The 21,103-nt window shown below is 33.7% G+C and overlaps 2 protein-coding genes across 2 annotated transcripts; one reads left to right on the top strand and one right to left on the bottom strand.

Annotated features, from left to right (window-relative positions):
• The first annotated feature begins 11,416 nt into the window (after positions 1–11,416).
• LOC143584702 (hypothetical protein At1g04090-like) lies at positions 11,417–14,438 on the top strand. The gene is made up of 3 exons (XM_077066697.1): positions 11,417–11,609; positions 13,001–13,898; positions 13,979–14,438. The coding sequence occupies exons 1-3, from the start codon at positions 11,417–11,419 to the stop codon at positions 14,436–14,438; spliced, it is 1,551 nt and encodes a 516-aa protein (XP_076922812.1).
• A 4,130-nt stretch (positions 14,439–18,568) lies between these two features.
• Positions 18,569–21,038, bottom strand: LOC143584696 (UMP-CMP kinase 3-like). The gene is made up of 8 exons (XM_077066693.1): positions 20,958–21,038; positions 20,816–20,870; positions 20,570–20,687; positions 19,899–20,055; positions 19,434–19,514; positions 19,252–19,359; positions 19,097–19,168; positions 18,569–18,637 (listed from the first exon to the last, which is right to left on the bottom strand). The coding sequence occupies exons 1-8, from the start codon at positions 20,985–20,987 to the stop codon at positions 18,626–18,628; spliced, it is 633 nt and encodes a 210-aa protein (XP_076922808.1). The 5' UTR covers positions 20,988–21,038; the 3' UTR covers positions 18,569–18,625.
• Positions 21,039–21,103: the final 65 nt, after the last annotated feature.

Raw genomic sequence — 21,103 nt, 5'->3', positions numbered from 1 at the left:
AACCACCTTACACAACTCCTTTTTTATGATTGTACTAGGATAAACAAGTATCTCGTCCACTTATTCGAAATTAGTACGTCTAGGCAACTTAACCCAATCATCTATTATCCACTACATCTCCTTAATTACCTTACATTGAACAAATAGATGTGTTGAGGTTTTGGTACTAGTTTGGCAAGACACACACTACTCGTCCCCCACAATTATACCCCTTAATGAAAGCGTATTTTCAGTTGCAATTTGATCCATCAAAACAAAACAATTGATCTTAATGGGGACCCAATTAAGCCACAAATTCAAGTCTTGCACCTATAGGTTTTCAAAGTCGGATATCCAGACCTTTCGGATAGTGGATTTCACTATCCGAATCTGAATCCAAAATTTCAGATATCCGACCGGAGTCACCGAATAGTGAATCGGATATCCGAAAATCTGGAAAAAGAATAATAACTATAAAAAATTAAAGAACTACTTATAAAAATATTTTGGATATCCGAAATATCCGAAAAATTAACCGAAATATATGAAAAATTATCCGAAATATCCAAAATATTATCCGAAGTGTACGAAAATTATCTAAAGTATCTAAATTTTATAAATAATATTTATTATTTAATAATTAAAAAATATTTCAGATAGTTCGGATGTCTGAACAATCCGATAATTTTCCAAATTACTATCCGAATCCGAATCCAAAAATTCGGATATCCGAGATTCGGATATCTTGGATACCCGAAATATAGGATATCCAAATCTTCGGATATTTCGAATATGAAATCGGATTCAGATTTTTTTAACACTGATACTTTGCACCTCGTGATAATAATTATCTAGTTCCCATCTAAAAGATTTCACCAAAAATTTTGAACATATATCATCCGAATCTTTCATAGCCACGTATCCGGGTTTAAAGACAACACCACAGACAAGATGAGATTAAAACAATGATTGAAATCAGTCTATAAATGGGCTTGGTTTAGTCTGCTCCGCCACCTCCATTTCCAAATAATACCATTATCAATCCAATCATAGCAATTAATAAGTAACACATCTTTCTTTATCCTTCTCAAATGCGAACAGAGACGGAAACATTGTTTTTTCGCCTTTTCCAAGTTAAAATGGCAGCTCGTTGCATCATTATTACTCAGTTATGTATCCCTAATATGCTTTCAAACACCACTTAATCATGACTTAATCGAAAACGAAATGAGTTAAAGATGACCATCACCTGATTTATAGCGAGTCAACCATTTGCAAGTAGTGCCATATTCGTAGCCTTCAAGCTACCAACCCCGAGACCACCCCGTTCTTTATCCAAAATAATATTGCTCCAAGCCACCCAACTTATTCTTTCTCTTTCATCCGGCCCTACCAATACGAGATGCCTTCTTTTACTTTCAAGTTGTTTTAAGTACTTACACTATGGCCTTAAAACTGGAAAAATTATAGGTGCCTAAGCTTCCTAAAACCGATTTAATAAGCGTTAATTATTGACCCCCCGAATGGCAACGCCCGTGCCTTCCATTTAGAAATTAACGTTTTAAGTTCACCAAATTAGAAAAGCACCATTCACCAATAAAATCCTCATCATCCGCATAAAATAAATGTAAGAGAAATAGACCATTTCTAGGTGTTTAAATACCTTTAAAATAGCCTTCGGAGCATGCGAACTTCATTGCAACATTTAAAGCCTCCGTTGCGATGATGAACAAGAAGGGTGATAAAGCATACCCTTGACGAACTCCCCTCCTAATATCGAACTCAACAGTCGGCGATCCATTCAACAAAATCGATGATCTAGCCGAGTTAAAATACCTTTTGCCTAACCTCTCCACTTAACCCGAAACCACAGTTGTGCCAAAATGGAATTAAGAAAGCGCCAATTAATTAACTGAATAAAATGCTTTGTCGATATCGACCTTGAAAATCATCAACTATACGCTTGTTTGCTTTTTTACCCCAAGCAGCCACAGTTAATATCACACCTTGTGAATCTGATTTAGCAATCAATTTGTAATTATAGAGCTTTTTGAATCGAATTGATCATGAATCGGAGTTATAGAGCTTGCGTCATGCATTTTGCGAATCAATGTTATTTGCGATCAATGGTTGAATAGATAAAATTGATTTCTACTATGTGTTTGATCAATTGTTTGAATAGATCAATGCTTTCACTCTTCTTCCTTTTTGTTTGAATTTAACAGTTGCCACATCTACTTCTACATATGCAAATAACTACTCTAGTTATCTATGATAATTACAATAGTTGTAAAACAAATTTCATTTGATCAAAATAATTATGTTAATAATAGCGTAATTAATTTTGTACAACTAGAATAATTATCACCAACTTTATTTAACTAGAGTAATTATCGTAATTACTCTAGTTATAAAGCTAACAATATTTACATTTACATTTTATGTCAATGCCCTTTTATGTATAATCAAAGATTTTTTTGTTATTTAGAAGAATGCCACGTCCCAAAAAAATTTATATCCTTTGATTAGTACGGCTTATACAATCTTTTTAGTTTGTACGTTAGCCATCTCCATATGATATAGGAAAATTGGATTTTATTAATCCCACCATTTCGAGGTTGGCTGATAATAATCACACATTGAAAAATTGTTGCCACTTGTCCCATGTTTTACACATCAGAAAATTGCTCCAAACTACGAAACGATGCTTCAATTTAGAATTTCAAGCTGATATTTTTCGGTGTTTGATTGGAAGGAGAATACGAGTTAATTTATATGAAACTTACTTCGAAACAGTACTCCAAACGACTTATTTTTGTTAATTGGAAGTTTAGATACCCGAATTGAAGCATCGTTTCATTATTTGGAGCTCCTTTTCATGGTAAAGTCATCGTGGGGTTGAAAAGTGAAATTCAAATCCAATTTCCTTTGTTAACACCTAATGTTGTTCTCCCAAAATAAGTTATTTTAGTGATTTTACTTTGCCCACTTGAAGTTTACTTTCTTTATCTTAGGCTCATTCGGTCAAGCTTGGTCGCTCTTTCCGTGTGAAAACTTGCGAAGTCAGTTATGACTTCTACCAAATTCAGATCGCCGCTTGAGGATGCAATTTTTTCCCTTTGCCAGTCGGTCTTTCCGACTGATCTCTCAGGAATGTGTCTCATCATCATCGAGGACCAAGTTGATCTTGATGTTTTGATATCTGGCGTCCGAAGATGTGTGTGTGTTCGAAGTCGATGTCTTGGTTCACTTAGACTATTAGGTCATCATAAAGTCAACTCCCATTTCTGGATTATCCAAGTCCTCGTTGTTGTCGGATACATTTGACTCTTAGGGTTGGCGGTAATTTGAATAGTTTGCTATTGTGGGTGTTGTTGCGGGTTTGGGGAGCGGTAATACAGGTCAAACATAGAGTTCGACAAAAGATTAATAAATCCCAAAGATTGGTTCGGGATTGGTGAAGGTGGAGTTGCTATTGGTTGCGCAAAGTTTTGGTGTTTTGATGATATTTGTGCACATACAACCCGGACCCTAATAGAACGCCATTTGAGACTACACTTGTTGATTTGATTCGGGATTACAAGAACTGCCGGCAACCACCAACTTCATCTTCTTCACAATTGGTAAATCAAGTCATGTTTACAATAAACAAAATTTCAATTTCTTCATTTTGTGATTATTAGGATGAGCTAAACTAAATGGATTAAAAATGAATTTCACTCTATAAATAAAGTGTTTACCGTTAAAAACAAAAATCTCTTTCAATCAAACGTTTGGATGTTTATGAGCATGGGTCCGTTTCATTTAAAAATAATAAATGTGTTGGACCACTTTACTTTAAAGACAAATAACATTTTAACGAATGTCAGATGTTTCTATATACATTAGATGGTTCTTTTACCTTAAATTATAAATCAAATACACATCTATACTATCTTATAATACTTATAATACATGATGAGAAAGACAATATGATTTTACATAAAAGTTTTTAAGTTTAACTAGTTACAAGTTGAAATTTCGAGCCAATTTAGGCGAGCAAGCCAGGTCGAGTTTGATACTCCAGCTCGAACTGTAATATATTTTGAGCTGATCCAAGTCAGCTCGATATGAAGTTCGAGTTTAGCTCAAGCTAGCCTTGGCTCGGCTCGGCTTAGCCAGCTCGTTATGAGCCTTCAAGTGTATACATATATATCGTACATCATAATTCATAAACCAAAATCAAATTATGCATATCAAATTCAAGCTTTCTTGATTCTTATACATATCAATATCCATATATTATACATCAAAATCACACCAAAGAAACGAGTTATATCCAATTTGGTCTAAAATGAAATTTGCAAGAGCAATGCTTAATCTTTTCACATATTGCTTTTAAAGCCCAACGAAGAACTAAAGCCGCAAAACCGGGTGGCTTTTGCTGAGTCCGTTGAGGAAGAAGACTTACGGGGAGTTGGCTTCTGCATAACGGGCACGTAGAGTTGGTCTCAAACCACGGATCGATGCACCCAACATGGAAGCAGTGGTGACACCGAGGGAGCTTCCTGTAACGTTCGCCTATGGCCACGTTATCCAAACACACGACACAATATATTACTTTTGGCCCTTTGTTACCCGCACTAGACTTGAAGACAACGGTAGCGAAGCAGGTGCGGTGACGGATGTTGACAAACACGCGTTGGAGGATGAAGAGCGCGATCACGGTGACGGAAATGGCAAGTTTTCTGGTGGTTAATTCGGCCATAACTAGGTTCACAACAATTGTTGGTGTTACCATTTTTCTAAAGAGGGGGATGGAATTAATATAAAGTGTGGTGTTGTGTAGTGTTGTGTGTGCTTTAATATAGATGGTGTGTCTTGATTTATAATTATTATAAACCTTTTGGGTAATTATGTGTGAATATATGCATGTTTAATGTATACACCTCACGTGCCAATATTTTATCATTTGGTGGGTGGGGTGTGCTAGAATAAGGCATCACAGTGACAAACCTACCCCACTCACTCTATACCAAAATAGATTACTTTAGTTTTGGGAGAACGGATTAATTTAGGGTTCTTTCAATAAATAAGTAGTCATATTTTATTAATTTATTTTAAAATAACTTAGGTTTACAAAAAAAATCCTCAAAAGAGTCAATTTTTCTCGTCGGACCCGACAGAGTTTTAACGACGTCCGACGGAATTTTTGAACCTTTAAAATCGCGCGCACGTGTCAACGTTTTAATTGATCTGACGGAATTTTTTAAAATTTCGTCAGATCCGACTGAATTTTAGTTGGTCCGACTGAATTTTTCATCTTTTACCTCCCAACCCCTAAACCTCCATAATCAATCTCCATCTTTCTTATTTTTCACAAAACCAAGCAAATCAATAGTGCAAATCGCTTAGTTTTTCGATGAGAAACGCAACCATAGTGTTCAATTTCACTCTAGAACTCAAATAAAAAACCCCCGAATTAAAAATCTAGGGTCCGTTGGACAAATTAAACAGTCGGATCCGATGGAAGCATGAACCGAACCGTCAGATCCGACTGTCTTTTTCTCCGACAGTTCGTCCGGCTAATCGGTCGGCCAAAACCTTAAAACGTTGGTTCCAACGGAAAAGCATGCTATGTGGCGCGTCAGAATAGGCTAAAAATGCAGCCGGATCATGAATGGTTTCCGTCAGATCCAACGGAATAATCTGGTTGTTTTGAGAATTAGTTTTGATCTTGGATTAGAATTGGAAAAGCTTGATAGAAAATAGCTATTTTGGATATTTACCCATTTAATCCTACACATTTCAAATGGTGCAAACTTCATATGAATTATTCCAAACATTGCAAACACTCCTTTCCTCTTTAATGTTACATGCTTTTTCTGTGTGTAATAAAGAAAAAAACATTTTCGAGCTATCACATCATATTAATTTTCAACGCTCTACATGTTGTCACCGGCCACAACAAGAAAATAGGACTTTTGTCGATGGAATTTTTCCGGAGTTTCAAGACACACTTCCGTCGGTAAGCCGTCACGAATCAACGTTTACTAATTTTCTTTTTTCTAAACAACAACCGTTGGTAACCCGTCACATATTTTACAACGCCTAAAAACCCGTTGATGAGTAATTTTCGGTCATTGTGGCTACTCAGGTTTGTTTAGCAACCAGTCTTTCGGTTGTGCGTTTCGATGGAAATCCGTTGGAAAGTCCAAAAAAATAAATACTAATGATAATACAAATATTTCAAGAAATATAACAGTAGCAATAAAACAAAAATATATGGTCTAGATCATATATGCTCTACCGAAGCTTGTTTCCATAGACTTACTTTTATCTAGAATACATAATTAAAGTCTCACAACTAAACACATACCTATTGGTAGGATATGGAAAACTAAAAAGATAAAGGGGTGGGGTGGTTCAAAACCCATCACTTGCAATATCTAATGGGGGCGTGCCACTTCGCCTTACCATTTTTCATCACCGGTGATGAAATTTTAGTGGGGGTGGTGGCGTGATGGTTTTTTGTTTATTGGTTTTTGTTTTTTTTACAACTTAAAAATTAAAAACAATATTACTAGAACATATTACAACTTAAAAATTATAATTAAAAAATAAAAGTTACATTAAACAATATATTTCTCGCTCAAATCCGGAAATTCCAAACCTAAAGAACCTACAAGTTCAACTAGGTCATATCTCAACCGATGGTGAATATCTTCATCCCGCAAGTCTAATTGCACATTCTCTGGAAAGGGAACTTGGTTTTTTGTTTACTGTTTTTTTGTTTTTTTTACAACTTAAAAATTAAAAACAATATTACTAGAACATATTACAACTTAAAAATTATAATTAAAAAATAAAAGTTACATTAAACAATCTATTCCTCGCCCGAATCCGGAAATTCCAAACCTAAAGAACCTACAAGTTCAACTAGATCATATGTCAACCGATGGTGAATATCTTCATCTCGCAAGTCTAATTGCACATTCTCAGGAAAGGGAACTTGAGTAGGAGGATCTAACAACCAATCTGGAGAAATTGCACGTCCATCTTCTTTTATTAACATTTTATGTAATATGATGCATGCATATACTAAGCTAGAGATCATGGGTTTTTTCATTGCACGAATCGGTCGACTAAGTATGCACCATCTGCCCTTTAAGACACCGAAAGCTCTCTCGACATCTTTTCTTGCCGATTCTTGCAACTTCTTGAACGCCTTTTCATTGACCTCGACAGGAAACGAAAATGCTTTCACAAAAATAGACCATGCCGGGTAGATACCAACGACAAGAAAGTAGCCACGTCTGTAATATCTCCCGTTGACAAAATACGGAAAGAATGGTGCGGTACCATCTGTTACGCTTTGAAACAACGATGATGTGTATAGAACAATGATGTCGTTGTTTGAGCTAGGAACACCAAAATAAGAATGCCAAATCCATAAATCATTTGACGCAACCGCTTCAAGTGCGATGGTCGGTTGTTTGATATCACCCCTAACATACGCCCCTCGAAACTCCCGTGGACAATTCCACCATTCGATATGTGTACAAGCGATGCTACCGAGCATCCCTGGAAAATGCCATCTAGCCTCATACGCGGCGCAAAGACGTGTAATGTCGTGTCTTGTTGGTTTTCGTAGAAACTCTTTGTCATACAAATTAATAATCACGTTACAAAAGAATTGCAGACATTCACGTGAAGTTTTTTGAGACATTTGTAAGTATTCATCGAATTGTTCGGGTGGGTTACCTGTCGCTAGTTGACGAATAGCGGATGTGCATTTTTGAATCGCCGTAAAACTACGTTTACCTCTCGCGTCGTAAGATTCTTGAAACCATTCTTCGCTTGCTTCGACGTCGGCTACAATCTTTAAAAATAAAGATTTCGGCAAACGAAACCGATCCCTAAACGTCTCGTCATTGTATTTCGGCTCATCCACAAAATAGTCGTTCATTAGCACTTTGTGGGCATGTATACGATCACGATCCGCCATTTTTTTCTTTGGACGGATCGAGCCTTCAAGTTCGTTATATAGCAACGGGAACCATTCAACAATGTCATCACCCGAAGACGAAGAGCTATCAGTGTTTAGCAGAAACGAGTTGCTCGGAAATTCCATATTTTTTTGTTTTGAATTGAAGTGGTGAAGAAATAGGTTTTTGTAGTAGAAGATTGAGAGTGTTTTAAGTTGGATTTGGTTTTGAGTTGAATTGAAATGGTAGATTATTTATATTGTTAAAAAAAATTTTAATACCCCCAACAATCACATTCCACCCCCCCCCCCCCTCCCCCACCCCAACACGTGATGGCCATCACGGTCCAACCCTCATCACGCGTGACGGGGGGCGGAGGGGTGAGCTATAATGGACCACTCCCACCCGCTAATTACCAAAATAGCAAATTAGTAAAATAGGCATAGAAAATTATTCGTTTACCAACAAAGATAACCAACTAAGCACCCAACGTCAAATAAGCAAGTTGGTTAAGACAGCTAAAAATAAGCAGGTGCATGAAATACATTACAACCTACCAAATCAACACACATATAAAGTGTCGGCTAGTCCCACCTTTAAGTCTTTAACCACTAAGATTTAGCCTCCACTTCTAGATGTTAACTAAGGCTTAGTTTCCATTTTGAGCGTGTATTATTTAGATTGATTGTCTTCGTAGACTCAATTATAATTTGGAAAATTGAATTTTAATAATCTAAACTATTGATAATTGGCCAATATTAATCCCAACTATCATTTTGACCGGTGGCAATCCCAACTTTCACTTTTGTTACTAAGAACAATCCTAGACTAACAAAATATTAACTCCGTTAGTTATGTTCTTTTAAGTTAATGTGAAATGACCAATCTATCCCCACTAACAAATAAATAATAATAATAATAATAACAAACCAAAATCACCAGTCATCTTCTTCGACTTAACTCCATCAGAAAATGGGGACCATCGGTAACCACCGCCGGAGCTAACTCCACCAGAAAATCGGGAATTCCGGTGACCGTTGCCGAACATGCAACTAGACTAAATCAACAAATAATCACAAACTATACTCTCAGACAATTTTAGAGATCGCATTTGTTTGGTCGTATCACGTCCGATCTAAAATCAACGCATAATCAGGAACTTCAATATGAAACTCTACTTCTAATTTGGCTCAGATCTTGTTCAGATAGTTTGAAATGTCGTCTGAAACGATCTTAGAGACAACCATCATCTTTTTTACCGACCGACCGCGCCCGACAAAGAGAGAGCGAGAAATCTGGTTATCTATGACTGGCCCAATATCTCCTCGCCGGCAAAAACACAATAAACACAAAAGGGGCGAAAATTTGACTACGGTGGAGATGGTGATTCATGGTAAATAGGCGGAGAAGGAGGCGGAGACGGGGTATGTGAAGAATGGTTGTCGGAGCAAGTTTGCGGTGGTCGCCGGAGTGGAGTTCTACGGATAATGCCCAATTTAGCCGGTGATGAATTGTTGGCCGGTGAACAATTTATTTTGATTACTCATGGTTTTAACTTTTAAAATTTATGTCTTCTTTCTCTTTTTAATTCTTTTAAATAGGGGCGATTTTGGTATTTCAGCCATTTCACGTTAACTTATAAGACCATAACTAACGGAGTTAGTATTTCGTTAGACTAGGATTGTTATTGACAACAAAAGTGATAGTTGGGACTGTCACCAGTCAAAGTGATAATTGGGATTAATATTGGCCAATGAGTAATGGTTCGGATTATTAAAATCCAATTTTCCTTATAATTTTAACTGTTAGCTAAGATTTAGCCAACACTTTACGAATTAGTGTTTATTCTCCCATCCCCCCAGCCCGTCAACTTGCTCATTTCGTAGCTTCTTCAAGAAGACAATATATATATATATATATATATATATATATTATTAGGAACACTAATTTGAAAATTAATTAAATTATAATATTTAACATTTTCCAAAAATAATATACTAAAACACATAAAAATCCTGAGATGCATGTGTAAAGCATGTTAAAAATTAAATAGAGTCAATCTCTCTTATTATAGACAAATCTTTATATATATATATATATATATTATTAGGAACACTAATTTGAAAATTAATTAAATTATAATATTTAACATTTTCCAAAAATAATATACTAAAACACATAAAAATCCTGAGATGCATGTGTAAAGCATGTTAAAAATTAAATAGAGTCAATCTCTCTTATTATAGACAAATCTTTATTTGGTCAACTGTAATATATACAATTCCATTAACGTTTAACTTAACCAAAATGGACCAGGTATTAACTTTCACACTAGTTATGATGATTATATTTCTCTAAGTATACTTTCATCCTTATTATTATGATATATATGTTTTAGAGTCAAGCTAAACGTACCTCCCTGGTTGCTTGTCATACCCCCTCTCAACTTTCATATTACCCATTGAAATTATATAATTAACAAATTAGCACAAAAATAAGAATTTTGAATTATTTTCTTACAATGTTGCGTTTTCATTTGATGATTTCGAGTTTAAGGTTTTAAGAATTTTTTATATTATATGATTCTAATCCCTTTTAAATTATAAACTGATTCCTGTTGTTGCACTGGATAACGTGATATATTAATATTTGTATTATGTTATTTTGAATTACTTAATTTTTCCTATTCAAATTAAATTTTCTATTTTAATATATATATATATATATATATATATATATATATATTGTCATTTTAAGATTTCGGGTTTATGGTTTACGGTTTTGGGTTTTAGGTTTCGAGTTTAGGGTTTTGGGTTTCGGGTTTAGGGGTTTGGGTTTCGGGTTTAGGGTTTAGAGTTTAGTGTTTCGGGTTGAGGATTTAAAGTTTATTTTGTAAAATAATTAAGATCAACAAATAATATGAGATACAAATTATAAAAAGGAAAATAAAATGTTTGAATTGTATTTCTTAAATACTTAAAGGGAGGGAGTATGTTTAGTAAAATTAGAGCAAATGGGGTACGTTTAGCGGCACTCATGTTTTAACTTTCATTAAATATACTTATTTAAAATGTTGAATTTGAGTTAACTTTCATTCTAGATATGTAGATATGATGACTATATTTCTTTAAAGTTAATAATCTTAACCGCAATTTTAATGAGATTAATAACACATTTTATTATACTTCAAATTTGCAATTCAGCCCAAAAGCTTAAAATTTGTTATTTCTGTCCAGTTTTCGTCCCATGGTTAGTTAAAGTTCTGCTATATATTTCTTCCAAAATATGTAAACAGGAAGGACAGAAATTGCAACGAAAATGAAACTTTAGTGACAGAAATAACAAATTTTAAACTTTCGGACATAACGGAAGATTGGAACAAACTACAATGACGAAAACCATAATTCTCTCTTCTATAAAACAAAGAGCTGATTTCATTTGCATGTACAAAGTTTTAGACTACCCAAGAAATGTCTTCTACTCTTTTTTCTAGATTCTCACTTCATATATTCATAACAATTTTGATAATACTTCAAATTGTTTGTAACACTTCTCAAGCGTATGATGATTTCCCAATAGTGCTTAATCATCACGACAATAAAGTCGAAAATGAAACTGGAATATTATTTGATACGTTTGGTCAAGCACCCGTATATGATGGAGGTAATACATTTATGTTATGTAATCTTTATTTTTTGTTGGTCTGATATAGTTTTTCTTTTTCATTAACAATATGGGTTGTATGATAAGAAACTAAGATGGTTTATTTAAATTTTAGTTTCCCATTCTTTTTGTTAGTCTAGACCTTTAAAACAATCCATGCATAGATAAACACAAAATCGCATAGCATGCGTATATGCAATGCATACACAACATGTATGCATTGCGCACACGTCTTTATCTATCTGTGACCCGTATGCAATTCTTATGTTTTCAGTTCATAGATAAAAGCTAAAGGTCAATTTTTATTATTTATATAAAATTTTTAGATTTCAACATGAAATTGTTATGTTTTTCATATTTGATATTTAATAGGTTAAAAATGGTAATTTATTAAAATAATAAGATTTCAACGTTACTTGTATATCATTTTTTCTTTTTGGAAAAACGACTTTTTTGTGTGTTAGGTGACCGCACTTTTCAAATTTAGAGAGCCCTGTTGTCTCACTCTGTCCAGACTATGTTGTTTTAACCGGGGTAATGCCGCCTTTCAGAGTTTGGCTTGGGCGTTACCCCGGGAAACCATACAATCGGCTGCCACTTGACAGTCGTTGTGCCGCCATAAGGGCAGAACTCTTTGACGTAACACACGGTGGGAGGGAAACACAGATAGGCTCGGGATTCGAACTGACAACCTCGCACAAAGTCTAGTGCAAATTATTCATTGTCTTGATCTACCAAAAATAACATGTACAATACTTATGTAATTTTAACGCTTGCATATATTTATTATTTTAGTTTTCTGCGTGATCCATCAATTAGATATTTAGATTAATAGAATCAAATCATCAATTATGTAAAATTGTGATTACAATATTTATGATTTTAATAGATCTTTAACATTCTATATATTGTACATTCATTAAGAAATTATTAATCTATTTTTTAAACATTTAATGTGTAAATCGGTTGTTGAAACATAATTTGTAATTTCCATCTACACCCATAAACATGTTTAGCTAAACGGATCAACTAACGGATTCACAAATTTACCCGTTTTTTGTATATATGTTTTTTAAATGTTAAACTGGCTAGTTCTTTTTATGCCGAATTAAAAGTATAAAAGAGAAAGCAACATAAGGTTTTAAAGTTAAAACACAGTTGTTTTATATATGTTGGTACCTTTTGTTGTAAATTTCAAAGTATTAACGCGTACATAAGCATATATAATAAAATTCTGGGTTAAACGAGTGGTGTTTATGTCAAACAATGAATTAATAAGCATGTCATGTTCGACTTTTCATGCACCAACATGATTTTCGGGTTCATGTCATGTCCCATCCTCAAACACGATCCATTTAACACCAGTCTAAATTAAATAAATGTGTGCACAGATGGACACTTCGCAAAGGGATCGATCGATCTTGGGGGACTTCTAGTGCATGAATCTTTGTATTTCAAGAAAATCTGGGACGTTCAAAGCGACGGACCGAAGGGTACCGGTGTATCATTTTATGAACCAAGCTCATTGCCAGAAGGGTACAATTTGCTTGGTCACTTTGGTAAGATCAACAATGTGTATACCATTGCAACATTTCTTATAGCTAGAGACATTACACGTTATCAGAAATCAACCCTAAAGAGTCCCATAGACTACACTCTAATATGGACTAGTAAAGGTTTGGATATGGCCAAACAACAAGATGGATACATTTGGCTCCCTATCCCACCCAATGGCTATAAAACCGTCGGTCACATTGTTACAACTTCATCTGAAAAACCCGCACTTGACAAGGTTCGTTGTGTCAGATCTGACTTGACAGATTCAACCCAAGCGGATATTTTTATTTGGGGATATGCTAAGGGGGATAGTTCACATGTAGTCAATTTTTATACTACAAAGCCGATAAGTAGAGAGCGAAGTGTGCCCGTAGGTACATTTTGGACGAAAAATAGCTTGAGTACACACGAGTTACCTTGTCTAAAGATGGTCAAGAAGTATCCTTATTATGCTATGCCTACTCACTTCCAAATTAGAACAATGATGTCAGCTTATGCTCCATGGGTTTATTTTCATCCGGATGAGGAATACTTTCCATCATCCGCTTCGTGGTTCTTTCAAAATGGGGCGGAGTTACACCAACGTGGCCAAGTTCCGGAGCATGTGAGAGGCAACGGTGAAAACCTTCCAAACAACGTTGCACCCGAGAATGCATATCTAGAGATCTCCCATATAGTGAGCCTTACAAAGACAGGGCAAAGCATGGGTACTTGCCTAGTGCGACCGCTTATGTACATGTGAAACCAATCTTAGGAGGGACATTTACTGATCTTGCCATATGGTTGTATTACCCTTTCAATGGGGGAGGCAGGTTTCAACTCGGACCTTTCGCTATAGACTTAGGAATAATAGGAGAACATGTTGGCGACTGGGAACATATAACATTAAGGGTCGATAACTATCGTGGGGTTCTAAAGGCGGTGTATCTCTCTCAACATGCTAAGGGAAAATGGGTAAGGCCTCGAGAATTCGAGCTCATGAATGGAACTAGACCGGTGGTGTATTCATCTTTGCATAGCCATTCCCATTACTCTACTCCAACTTACTATTTGCATTCGGCTAGCAAGCTCGAGTCAAGTGACATACTGAAATTAAATGATGTGTATCATAGGATGAACAATTCAGGAAAATCTGTCTACGTCAAGGGGGGAAAGTATTTCGGGTTTGGTGCTAGGGATGATGCGGCAAAAAGTAACAACGTGATGGATATCGCGTCACACTATGATCTTGTTTCTGTTGAATACATGGAAGAGGTATGGAACCATGGTTGATGTATACAGGGAGATGGGGTCCTAAGATTTTTTATTCATATGCAAGGGAGATAATGAATATTGTGAAAAAATTGCCAAATGAAATACAATATATTGCCAATAAAGTTTTGAGTAAGCTCCCTGTTGAGTTACTTGGAGAAGAAGGGCCACAAGGTCCCAAGATGAGAGATAGTTGGACTCAGGATGAGAGGGTATGATATATAGATTAATCATGCATGATCACAAAAATAAGCATATTTAATGTAATAGCATATCATCAAACTAATGCTCATAATGTTCAATGTTTGATGATATAGTTAATTGTTCTTTGTTAGTTTTAATTATTTTTTATAAGATTAAAAGAATAATGAAACAAACCATTTATGATTTTTCTCCATCACCAACATAAGTCAGAAACCTTATAGAGGTGCCAAGAATCTCACGTGTACCATTCTTTCACACATAAATACAAAATAGTTAAATCATGTTCAACCAAGACATTAAATTTGTATATAAATATAACACATCACTAAAATATTTTGTAACACTGATCGTTTATAAAGGTTTTGATTAAATACAAATAAAGATAGGGTGTGAAGAGTACGAAGCGTGCGAATCAAACAAAAATAAAAAATGGCACGATGGCAATAGTAATAAGCCACTGTGCTAGATTAACGAGACTCGAGCAGTTTAAACAGTGCATGGATTTTTCCAAGGGTTTTCAGACGAAATCAATTAATTTGATCAACTGGTATTTTAACTTTTACGAGCACAATCAATTGAATTCCCAGATTGTGCGAAAACAATTGAATAAATCGAGTTGTTGCATTTGTTTTTGCTATTAATGAGTGACTATCGATGGTAGAAAGAGACGAACTACATTAAGAGAGAAAAAGAACTATGATACTAAACATAACTACGGTAATTATTTTCGTAGTAGAGTATTATGTAACTAGATATTATAACTAAACATATAACTAGAGTAACTAATTTCATAAGTAGAGTAATTATGTAACTTTAGATTGTACAATTTAAGTATCTAATTACACATAGAATAATTAGTTAATTACTCTAATATACATGATAAATACTCTATTTATACACTAGTTTGAGACCCGTGTATTACACGGAGAATTGATGAAATTTTAAACTTTAAACATTAGGCAACATGTAATCAACAATACAATTATCATATATTGTTAATACAATTACAATTTATAATAAAATTATAGAAAGTACAAAACAAACATCACGCAAATATTTTACAATTACGGGGTGTTTGGGTGAGTTTTTCAACTTTGCTTATTTGATTTTTGAAAAAAAAAGAGTTTTTGAAAACTTTATTATTAAGCTTTTAAATGAGCTTTGTCAAATATCTTTTGCTTTTCAATAACCAAATAAGCAAGTAATCAACATTTAATAGCTCACCCAAACACCTCCTAAGTAAAAATTTTCTTGTACACGACATTGTTTAGCAACAATCAAAATCTTTAGTTCATGTCTATGTCTGCTTGTAACTAAAATTTGATCCCTGTTTTTAGATTTAAAATAAGGAAATAAGTTATATGGCTAAAATTTAAAAAGAAGTTAAAAGTTTAAAACCATACCATACTAAAAAAAAGATTAAGAATCACTGAACCAACAAAATTATATGTCAGTTTTTTTATAACTATTGACAATGTTTGCATTGATCATGTCATTGGGCTAGCTAGTAGCTACACACATAACAAAAACAATAAAATAGTTTTTATGAAAATGAAAAAGAAAAATATAACTTGCACAACTTTGATTTTAAAGTACGGTTATAGAACCATATCGTCTGGATTGAGAGTCTTCTAGTCTAAACTAAGACTCAAGCTGTACAGTAGAAAAAAGTAAATTAACTTCAAACGAAAAGCTAGAAATTAACAAATATAATAGATTGATACTAAAACCTTTAGGTGCAAGTTTCATTGATTGTTTAAAAGAGATCAACATTAGTCCTTTTGTATCATTTTGTTGAAAATAAAGTTTCATCATTAAAGTTTTTTATATAATCATTTTTATTCAATCTAAGTTTGAAAGTAAATTCGATCCAATTCGAATTTACTTTGTGAAGGAAGACTGAGATCTTTGTGATATCCAATTCGATCCTCCGGTTTTTACCACCAGTGGGCCTTCGGGTGGGTTGGGTTTCCCCGAAAATGGAGATAACTTGAAGACGTTTAAGGGCTCCGTACGGTTGGGTTGGTCAGCTGGCAATGACCATTTGCCATTGGGTATACGGAGTACCTCGGCATTCTATGTTTGTTGGTTGTTAAAAAAAAGACCAATAAACTGTATGCCTATATTTATGCTTTTGAGTTAATTTTGACCTTGAGTTCATTTTTTAATCTATTTAATTTGTAAATTGATCAAACTTGTAAAAAGTAAGAAATAAGAATAAGCCCAAACAATTATATATGTTTTTATGTAATCACTAAACATGGAATCAAAATTTTGGTTGATAGTTTACGGTACACTCAAAATTGTATATTTAATTGACAAAATTTATTACAATTCAGGATTAGAGGTTCATATAATAAGGATGATTAAGAACTTTTTAAACAAAATACCAAAAAAAAATCATCATTGGGATCCAATGCAACCACATCAATGACTTAAGGAAACAACAAACACATATATTTAAGGTTTACGTGTCTTAAAAGAAAGACGAAATCAAATCGATTTAATACCTACAATTGAAATAAAAACTTCAGGTGTTAAAATCTATGATTAATTAATCAAAATGAACCCTTCAAAGCCCATAATATTTCAAAGTTAGGGTTTGTTTGTACAAAAATGTTTGTAAATTGATCAACTAAATCGCCAAACAAAAACAATAGAAAGTTTGTTATTGAAGAGTTTTACCTTTAATCTACAATTGTGTTGAATGAAAATTTGGTTATAAAAAAATATAGATCCGAAATACAACGTCTGGGTCAGATAATACACAAAAGAGACCATATATTGAAAATGGGTTTTAAAATGTTAGAATGGTTGTGAGAGTGACAAGTGGCACAATTTGGTATTCTTTTATTAGAATAGAAAGATGATGACTAGCTACTCTACTTACAAAAGATAATTACTCTCCACAAAAAAAAATTGTTATTACAAAGTGTAATTACTTATAAAACTAGAGTAATTATTGTGTATAAATAGAGTAATTACTTGAAAAATATTGTAATTACTTGAATAATGTAACAACTTCTTTATAGTGTAGTGTAATTAGTTTGAACAATAACATAATTAATCAACAAAATCAAATAATAACACTATAAACGACAATTACTCTAATTACACATCAAATTTCTCTATTGATAAATATTACAAAAATGTCATCACCAGTTTTGTAAAAGAAAGTTATTTTTTGTATTTACAAAAATGCCATTGCTCTCTTGTATACATAGGTCCGCCTTTGCACATGATCATTAACATTAACATAGTGAAACCTTTCTTACTATAAATCAATCAAATGTAAGATTAAATTAGGGTTTTATCCAACATTTTGACGTTTATAGCCAATGACCTAAGTTTAAAGTATGACATAGCACACCTTTTCCCTCTATTGTCAATTGGTTTTAAAATAATTCAGCATTTTCATAACTGGACCAAACAACAAACCGATCGTCTTAAATATTCAATAGTCAGGATTGAATTTAAAAACCAGAGGACGTCATATACAATATAAAAAATAAAACTATATATGCATATCTAAAACAAATCATAATATGAATATGCTTTATGTTTTGTTGTGATTTTGTAATATAATAAAATATGAAGATTTAAATAACATAACATGGAGTCTCGACTCTCAAATACTAAATGAAAAAGAAAATGAGATTTTGAATAAAATAGTATTAAATATAAATAAATAAAAACTGGAAAAATCCATATTCCAGTCTGACCGGTTCAAATGAGAAATGGTCAAAAGGCTTAACCGGACCAGTCCATGTTTGGTTCCCGGTCCGGTGTTAAAAACACAGATGATTAGTAAACTCCATATGGTCTTATATATTAGTCAAATAATGACTAAATAAGCTAATTAATAAATATAATCAAGGGGTGTTCTACAATCATCCAAGATATAACTTTAGCTTGAAAACAATCCATAACAATGTTGATTTACAACTCAACTCATCATGTAATTATAGCGTATGTCACGCGTCTTATAATCAACTGGATATCACCTAGGCAGCAGCCTGCAAAATATAACAATCATGCCATAAAGCTACAAATAAATATATATACTATGGGTGGCATTTGTTGACACGACCCGAACCCAAAAAAAAAAGTTTTGGGTCAACTAAACCCGTTTAAGTATTTAAAAGATATATTTATATTTCTCTTTTTTCCGATTTCCATTATACTGATACACTTGCAATTTCCATCTCATTTTTAAGACTTTTGATGAATTTTAACAAAATTATTCATTCTACTCATAAACTCCACCGGACTCCAGATTATATAATTTTGTTTTTGAAAAATGGGCTAAACGGGTCATGTTTAGGTCGACTAGAATTTATGTGTAAGGGTTAGTGAAGAAATCTTTGACACGAATAATAATAATAATATGGGTCGGGTTTGGGTTGCAGATTTCAATCCGTCAACCCGACACGACTGACATCAACAGAAGTGAAAATAACAATGCAATACTTTACCTTATCATCAACAGAAGTGAAAATAACTTTAACGTCCTCAAAAACTTCAGCAACCGGCTTACCAGCATCAATCTAAAACCAAGTTTAATCACTTGTCACAATATTACTAACAAAAATTTAATAACAAATATAAAAAAAAAGGATAGTGTATTTACCTTTTTGACCTTCCCCTTGGAGTTATAATGGTTGATAACTGAGAGACTTGATTCAACAAATACCTTGAAACGCTTTCTTATTGTGTCAATGTTATCATCAACTCTTCCCTTTATAACCCAAAATATCAAAGTTTTAAATTCAAATAAAATTAGTAAAAACTCATTTAAGTTGTATATCGAACCTGGTTGCGGCTTAAGAGGCGCCTCTCCATCTCTTCCTCAGAACAATCAAAGAAAAGAACAAACTCGGGTACGATTCCAGTCTGTATATCATTAACCATAATATTTTAACTTCTTTGCGAAATAATTCCATATAAATAAACAAGTTTAATGTAACTTTTGGTAGGCTTGTAAAAGATGCGAACAAACGACTGAACACAAACAGCTAAATGAACAAAGTTTTTTGTTCGAGTTTGTTCGTCAAGAAAATTAGCGTGTTCGTTTATTTTTTGTTCGTTAATTATGCCATAAACGAACGCGTCATAGAACGAACATAAATGCACGTTTACAAACATAAACGAACAAACGAGACATGTGTTCATGTTTGTTCGTTTGTTAAAGAAACGAACTTTCCAACAAACGGTTCATGAATGGTTCACTGAACGTGTGGTTCGTTTACATGCGTAACTTTTGAGTAAAAAACTTACAACTGACTCAAAGGTTGCACGGTTTTCCTCATTACGTGGAAAGCCGTCAATTAGGAACTTGTTATTCTCACTTTCCATCATTGCTTTTTCAAGAAGCTTAATGGTTACTTCTGGTGGAACAATTTTTCCTTCAGCAATCATGTTCTGGATCATGGTCCTATAATGTATCAAGATAGCACTTAAGAATATTAATTACAACATAAAACTTTTGGTGTTCATTGTTCGAATCGGATTCAAATAACCCGATATTCAAAACACATCCTTATTCAATTCGAGTTTCTAAACCGAACGTGAGTCAAACTCGAACCTAGGCATCTCAAACTGATTCAATTCAAAAAACCCGAATTCGCATTTTATATATATACTTATTTGTTGTATAACATACTTATGGTTTATAGCTGACCTTAAAATTATATTACCTGTTAAGTTTTTTATGGACTAAAGAAATTGAACTACACTAAAATCCAAAATCAATTTGGTCAGTTTATTTTAACTTTTATCCTAGCCGTTGAATCGCTAATCCTAATTCAGTTTATTCGTAAGCTTATTCGAATGAGGTTGTGTGAATTTAATTTGACTTCAAATTCATTTTTAGAAGTTTTAAATTTGAATAACCCGAATTCGATTCGATGAACACCCTTAATGGTCAAACAGGTAAAAATAAAACATACCCATTTTCGGATCCCGAATTTATTTCGGCCCGAAGAAGATCGCCAGCACTGAGATGAGTATACCCGAAGTGCTCAACAATATTTGCACATTGTGTACCCTTGCCACTGCCCGGGCCTCCTGCTCGATGTTGAAGGGTATTTTAGACATTTGCAGTAAAACTTCGTAAAAATACATACTTTACTATTCAAATATATTGTTCAAAACATCATTATTTGGATTCTTAAACTTTAAATAGAAGTCCTCACCTAGAACAAACACAACTTTGGGCTTCTTTACACTAAGAGCACTTTTGGTTCCTTCCTGCAATCAAATAGATAAATTAATTTAGCTTCTTATAAGAAAATTATTATTCTAAAACTAAAACCGATTAAAAAATTATATAGTTACCGTATGTGCAGCATCAACAATGGTTCCCATGAGTCCGAGCTTGCGTGTGTTTAGATTAATACTGCATTCAACAAAATGAAAGTAAGAACATTTCTGCCAATTTTCTATCATACTTTAGACTTCAATCATTTTGTGATCAAAGCATT

The sequence above is a fragment of the Bidens hawaiensis genome, unplaced genomic scaffold (assembly GCF_021521415.1).
Source record: "Bidens hawaiensis isolate Kalapana, Puna unplaced genomic scaffold, B.hawaiensis_p1.1 tig00033241_1, whole genome shotgun sequence".
NCBI classification, from domain to species: Eukaryota; Viridiplantae; Streptophyta; class Magnoliopsida; order Asterales; family Asteraceae; genus Bidens; species Bidens hawaiensis.
Note: the sequence above shows the minus strand (reverse complement) of the source record. Positions and strands in the feature narration are given on the sequence as shown.